General features: G+C 37.0%; 1 protein-coding gene across 1 annotated transcript; it reads left to right on the top strand.

Moving 5' to 3' along the window:
• The first annotated feature begins 861 nt into the window (after window positions 1-861).
• Window positions 862-1,581, top strand: LOC147487051 (uncharacterized). The gene has a single exon (XM_086573924.1). It carries the CDS (start codon window positions 862-864, stop codon window positions 1,579-1,581), a length of 720 nt encoding a protein of 239 aa, XP_086430050.1.
• Window positions 1,582-7,578: the final 5,997 nt, after the last annotated feature.

Genomic DNA, 7,578 nt, shown 5'->3' with positions numbered 1-7,578 from the left:
AAAGGTTGGAGGGCAAAAGTCATCTCCCAAGTTGGAAGGACAACCCTCATACAAGCTGTAGCACAGGCTACACCTCTTTTTGCTATGGCCACCTACAAACTACCTCGATCTACTTGTCAAAATATTGACAAAGTTTGTAGGAATTTCTGGTGGCATGGGCAGGAAGACAGCAAAAGTATCCACACCATAGGGTGGGATAGTATATGCAAACCTAAGGCCTTGGGAGGCCTAGGGCTGAGAAAAGCAGGGGACATGAATAGGAATATACTTGCAAAGCTGGCCTGGAAATCTTTCATTGATAACACATCTATATGGTCACAAACCTTCCTAGCTGCCTATGGGAAATATTGGTTTGATGTTAAAGTTGAACCCCCACCTTGGGCCTCTTGGTTCTGGAAGGGTGTCCATAGGACTGCTAGAGATATCCTACCAGGGGTGGTTTGGAGCATTGACAAAGGGAACAAGGTCAATGTCATGAAACAACCTTGGATCTAGCTCAATGAGAAACCCATCAAACTGGTAGAGATGTTACTTGACATATCAGACCTTAAAAGCCTAAAGGTGAGGGATTTGATGCTTAGGGATGACTCTGGATGGAACAACCATAAGATTGACAGTTGGTTCCCAACAGAGATAGCTACCCTAATCAACTAAGTGGTGATAAGCCCCTCTACTTTGGCAAGTGACTCAGCCAAATGGGAGGGAACCAGAAATGGCAGACTATCTGTGAAGTCTGCATATTACTTCTTGACCAACCCTGGAAGGCAAGGAGGCACATCCTCCTTTAACACTAAGAGCATCAAGACTCTCTGAAAAACTAAACTGCCAGCTAGTACTCAGCTATTTTTATGGAAGTTGTATATGGACATTCTCCCAACAGGGGATGTACTGACTAGGCATAACCTACAGGGAGACTATGTATGTCCTCTCTGCTGGACTGATCAAGAGGACCCAAACCATCTGTTTTTCCAATGTGAATGGATAAAAGTGGTTTGGTTTGCCTCTGATTTAGGAGCAAGAGTGGATAAGAAGGCTGATCTGAACACAAGAGATTGGATGGATAAGTTTCTTGAGTGGACTAAGCACAAGGACCCTGGGGTGGCTGAAATGGGTATGCTTGCTTGTATTCCCCTACAAGAAATATGGGAGATGAAAAATAAAGCAAAGTTTGAGGGTAAAACACCCAATAGAGATGGTCTGCTGCAAAGGGCCCATGCTAAGAGGAGTCGATACAACAAAGCTTTTACAGATGATCATGGAGTGAACACACGTCCTTTTAACTCTTCTGAAATACATTATAATGAGGAATATATTGCTAATTTCCCACAAATAGAAGAAAACACATTGGTAATTAGATTTGATGCTGCATACTGCATGTCTACACAAAAAGCTGCTGCAGGGGCTTTAGCTTGGGATGGGGAAGGCAAGCTTGTGGAGGCAGCTACACTTAGATTTGAGGCTGGCAGTGTTGAAGAGGCTGAGATGGTGGCTTTGGAAGTAGTAGCAAAACTAGCAAGGACCACAGGCAAAACCTCGTTCCTTTTTGAAAGAGACTGTAGGCAAGTTGTACAGAGCCTATAGAACTCCTGTAACATAGACACTCTCAACTGGAAATTAGACTCTATTCGATGTATGATAATGGGCTTATGTCAGCCTTTCACCTTTTGTAAGTTTAACTGGATTAGCAGAGGCTCCAATGTTGAAGCTCACGACTTGGTTAAGTGGGCATCAAACAATCTAGATGAGAGCCTGCTGCCTGAACATATGTTGCAATGTAGCACAATACCTTTGATGTTATAATATGACATGTTTCTACCGAAAAAATAAATAAATAAAAATAAATGAAAGCATAAATTTATTTACCTAAGTTGCTTAGCTTATACACTAAAAATAGAACACATCAATGTTTTCTTCATCATGAACATGACCTAGCCTGGCCTACAAAATAATTTAAATTTACTGTGGAATATCACAATACAATAGAGAGAACAACAATACCATCACATTCCTTTTAGCCTTCAAATTTATATGCTAGTGGTCTAGAATGTCAAGTGTTATGAAGGAGGAGTACTTTTTAGATAAGAGCTTAAACCCCCTCTTGCGGGGCAAAGAAGCCGTTCCTCCTCTCTTTCCTCCTTCCCCCCTCTTTTTGAATTTGAAACTTGAATCTACACACGTACATACTCAGATCTCTTGCTTCCCATACTATTAATATTACTAGTTTTATTATTCCTCTTCTCCTCTCTCTCTCCAACTCCTTATCTTTCTGTTACTTGTCTGTTTTTTTTTCTTTTTTTTCTATTCTTCTCTAACTTCTAATCATGAACAACATGAGGACTCTGGGAGCTTCTTCAAGCTCCAAAAGTAATGTAGACCTACTACAAGAAGAAATGCACAACCTTTTCAGCTCAAAAGAAAAACCAGTAGTAGAACTGGACTGTATCAATATAGAAGAACCGGTTAATGAGAAACTAACTATTATGGGGAAGATGTATGGGGGTCATCCAATAATCTTAGCGGATCTGGCTGAAGATTTGCATAGTGTTAAAAAAATGGATTTGCACAAATCTATTGAGATATGAATGAGTAATTTGTCTCCCAAATTACCCCACTTGAATAAAATGGGTTTCTCTTGAAACAGTACGTAAAGTGAGAAAAACCTTTTCAAAAGGATGCACTACTTCGAAACAGTGCATTATGCCAAAAAGGTGTGACCTTTCGAAATGTGCCCTGGTTCGAAACAGTGCATCATGCCGAAAAGGTGTGACCTTTCGAAATAGGCACTGGTTCGAACAGTGTTTTATGTCGAAATGGTGTGTCTTTTCGAAACATGTGACTTTTCAAAGAGTTGCTTACTTTTCCCCAAGAGTCATTGTGTTGTTTCGAAGAGGCACTCACCTATAAATAGTGGATGAATTTGGAGAGAAAGACACACCAGATCACACAGAGTTCTGATCTTTCTCTTCTCCCCATTGTTCTTAGTCAAATACTATGTTGTGTTCGCTGATTCTATAGAATTGAAGTGTTAGCTATCTATAGAAGGAAATTCGTTCTATCATGGGAGACAGTTTCCCATCAACCTTCAAGCACTCGTGAGGGGAAAAATCTGTCTTAAGGACATAGTGTATCTACACTAGGCTTGGATTTAACTAAGAAGTACAAGATACGTACAAGACAAAAGGTTTCACTACTATAGAAAAGCTCATATACCACTGTCATATATAGTGGTAAAAAGCTTTTAATCACTGTTTTAGAACTGTGGTAACAGCTACCATGACTAATAATCCTAACAAAACCGTGGTATTAAAGTCCTAGTAGTTACCACGGTTTTTGTTAAAAACGTGGCTAATACATTTACGAACTGCTATATTCAGCTCATACTGGGAAATAGTGCTTACAATTACCACGATTTAGAAAGAAATGTGGTTTACATTGTCTCTTTATACCTCTGTTTTTCTGAAACCGTGGTTAATAAGTTTTTTCTGGAAAAAATAAATAAATCCCTAATTAATTCATTTTTCAGCATATTAACAACTTGTCCATCCCAAATAGCTGTCATACAACATTCCACACTGAATTTAATAAACATATTGCAACTAACAAAAAAAAAATAGACATCCAAGTATCCAACAAGCGACAATGCATTGCTAATTACTATTTTGATTCAATAAATAATAAAGAAAGAACCATCCAAATCTACTTGTTTCATCTAAAGCATCAAAAGAGTAATATACTTGTTTCATCTATACATCAATAGACTTTGACAACACCGAGATCCTTCATGTGAAGCCTTATAATACCTTGTGATCGAATGTTCAACATGCAAATGGTCATATAAAGCCCCAAACCTTAACTGGAAGCAGTCCAAACCGTGCTACAACACCATGGTCGGCTCGAACCTAAGAATTTCAAGTCAAACAACTAGTTTCAAGTATAGTTTAAGAAAATCAAGGTCAACGCCTTATGGAATGGTCCATTTCTTAATAACAATAAACATAATTCATTGCACTGATAGTAACATTAAAAAATCTAACCTTTTGTGTTATTGAATAAATTGTAAAAGAGTAACCACGTACTTACCTGTCCTTGAGAATCCATTTCCCAAGCATAAGGGAGAAACACTTGAAGCCAAGCCATGTTTCGGTTCATATATCTAGACTTGACATTTCTGTATCATACCCAAAGCCTTGGCGCAGTCCTACTAGGCACATGAAACTATATTATACATAGCAGCAATGATAATTTCATCAAACCAATACTATATACATGTATCAACAAAGGAAAACAAATCAACAAAGAACTTAAATAGTACTATCATTATTTTAGCACCAAACACCAATTCATAAGTTAAAATATATAATTCAACTGAACAAGAGAACTCCCTTACGATATATAACAAACTGCCTAACTCCAATTTCAGCAAAGCAACATTTAATATAAGCCTTCAAATACTCAAATAACATGAATAAAATTAAGTAAAGAACTAAACTCTAATTATATCAAATTATTTGACTTCATTTCACAGAGCAACTTCTCAAGTTTCTATTTTAGAAATCAGGTCACACACACATGATGATGAGCATATGAATTTTAGGATGAATAATGCAGGTATGAGGATATAGCTTTGGACTTGGGCAGATTTGGAGAGTCAACCACCTTGCAGACTCACATTGTTCACCTTTGCCCTTTCTAAACATTATCCTAACTGTGGCAACTGAATTTCGGCATGCACCACTAGACTACATTATTATATCTCAACAACGTAGCCATAATATTCGAATGAAAAGATAACTATGAACCAAACACTCATATCAACTAGAGTACAACCATGGACCTTCTGCTGCCACGTAATTGACTGGCCAATGAACCAAAGTTCTAGTCCATCCAAAACACACTAGCAACTAACAGTCACTACTAGCTATATGAAAACTAGTGTAACGACAGATCCACAAGGTGATGCACATGAGACCATTATTAGACCAGTGAAATATTAAACTAGATGGAATTACCATCAGGTATATATGTATGTAAGTACCATATTGTTCACCTGTATCAAACTAATAGTGGATAGCCTTGCTCATGGTTTAAAGACACATATATTGAAATCATGGATGGAACTTAATAGTCAAACTAACTTTTAACCATTCAAATAAATAAAACATGCATGAAATAAGTAGGCTATAGACTGGAGTGTAAGTTCCTACCTTCACACACTTCCTTATAGTCACGTGTTCCCAAAGAACTATAACCAACGTCGACTCCTATAGGTACCACATATATACGCGTAAGTTCATTATCATAATTCGTAGAAAATTAATGAACTAACAAGTTCTTCTAACTCGAGTCTATATAACTCGATAAGAACTCGTGTTTTTATCACTAAAACACGTGTCTAGCTTACAAAGAATGGCTTTGGGTGTATTTTTCTAAAAGCCACATTGCAGGCCACTATAGAACACTGCCACGCTGCTACAGGACACTGGCAGTTCGCTATAGGACGTTGATACGCCGTTGTAGGCCATGGCCATCACCAAGCCACTAAAATTCATCACATAAAACTCACAATATACAACTATGCAACCTGTACTTAAGCACGCTTAATGCATCTAATGATAATAGGCAACAACAACAACTATTCCTTCACAGTATAGATAACGTCAAATTTTGTTTTTCTGGTTACTACGGTTTTGCGGATTAACTCGTCAAACAACAACAAGGTGTATCTTAATTATTCTATAACAACGAAAATTAATGAAATGGTCAGTCATCATTGCTAATTTGGTGTTTACATAATTGGTAGAAACTAAGAAAAAACATACTCAAGAAAGAGCAATCACTCACCAAAACAAAGTGATAACAGATTTAACAATAAACCTACTCTTAGTTTAACATGCTCATCCTCCGATAAATGTTTCTATCTTCAATTCTCTGAAATTCAAACATCAATATATCAATAACTTGCTAATAATTTCCTGATTTCAAAACCCATGACTAGGCACCACAGTATTGCAAGTGTCCAGAGCAAGGAAAAAGTTATGGGCGTGTTTTCCTTCCTTTGTGTCCAGCCCTTCCAGTTCTCGGCGGTTATTAGAGCTCTAGGTCAGCCTTTACTTGCATTTTTGGACTCAGGACATATCCATCGACTAATCCAAAATTAAAAAATTAAAAATTATAACAATAAGAAACAAAAAACAAGCAATATAAAAACAAGTGCAGAAGAATTTGGAGATGAGCCCAACTGAGTGCGACAAAGGAGAAAAGATATAGGCTGGGAGTAATCAAACAATAGTACTTATAAATTATAATGCCTCGAGTACAGTATCCTTTCTGCTTTGTGTCGGAATGAGCTTTTGCGCCACTGAAGTCTACTCCATGTATGGTTGCACACTGAAATTCCATCTTGTTGTCAGTCAATGCCCCAATTTTATCGGAGAATATATATTTTATTTGTCCAAGATCCTCATTTATATTCAATGCCCTGCACTAGAACCTCGAATTCGATGCTTCATCATATAGATCGATCTGCAGCACTGATCATAAAGTAGGCTTGCCCAAGGTGGACAAGCTCCATTGGAATGTAGAGGGAAATGGGTATCAAAATTTGGAACATAATACTGACCAGAGGGTGAAGACTATCTCCAACCACAATCCATTATAGTGTGAGTTGTTGTAAAACACTTTATCAATGGATGGTTATAACTGAATCCAGAGGATGCTACTTGGTTGTTGTTTCCTGCTTCAAGACCACACCAACTAACTCACACAATCATTCTATCAAACACATTAAGAGCAAGACAAATGACTATTTAGAGAAAAAACAACCAACTAAAGAGAATCATCACAAATAAACAACACAGAGAAAACCTCAATCGCCAATTAAGTATCCAACCCTCTCAAATTTAATTGGAAATAAGTATAGTAATTAGATTTCCTCAAACAACAAACAAAGATTAAACACCAGAAATTTCGAAGTGTAAATGAGAAATTCTAACTAATAGACTTTATGTACGTAATAAAAAAAACACACACTTTAAATTTCAAGTATAAACGAGGAATTCTTACCAGATGAGAACGAAGAAAATTAAAAAATGAAGCAGGCACAATCTTGTGTGATGCACGAAATGGAGAGGTTCACAACCTGATGAAGCACACACACTGATCACTTCTCTTAAAGTTTGAGTTCTAGAAATTGGCCATAGAGTTAATGGAAGTTGCAAGAAATTTGAAAGCCTGAGCGCTAACGATTTTTAGCGAGAGGAACTTTTGTTTTTGTTTTTTGTTTTTTCTTTTACTGTTATGATTTTCTTTGATATATCTCTCTATCCCCACGGTATTATAATTTACTTAAATATATATCACTGTTTGCCAGGAAACCGTGGGTACTCCATAACAGAAAAGTAGAAAATGAATGTGAGGTGGTATAAACTAACAAGATGCCACGGTTTATGTAAATTAGTGGAATAAACTATGATCCAAAAATTCAGATGAGTTTCTACCGTGGTATACACATATTAGCCACTGTTATTACAAAAACAGTGGTATATAAATTTATACCTACCGTGGTATATGTGACTTTTT

Source organism: Coptis chinensis, chromosome 7, assembly GCF_015680905.1.
Source record: "Coptis chinensis isolate HL-2020 chromosome 7, ASM1568090v1, whole genome shotgun sequence".
In the NCBI taxonomy this organism is placed as follows: Eukaryota; Viridiplantae; Streptophyta; class Magnoliopsida; order Ranunculales; family Ranunculaceae; genus Coptis; species Coptis chinensis.
This window is presented reverse-complemented; position numbering and strand designations above follow the sequence as displayed.

What these genes read in the sequence shown, in the direction of transcription:
- LOC147487051 (XM_086573924.1), top strand. Translation starts at nt 862, where the DNA reads ATGGACATTCTCCCAACAGGGGATGTACTGACTAGGCATAACCTACAG.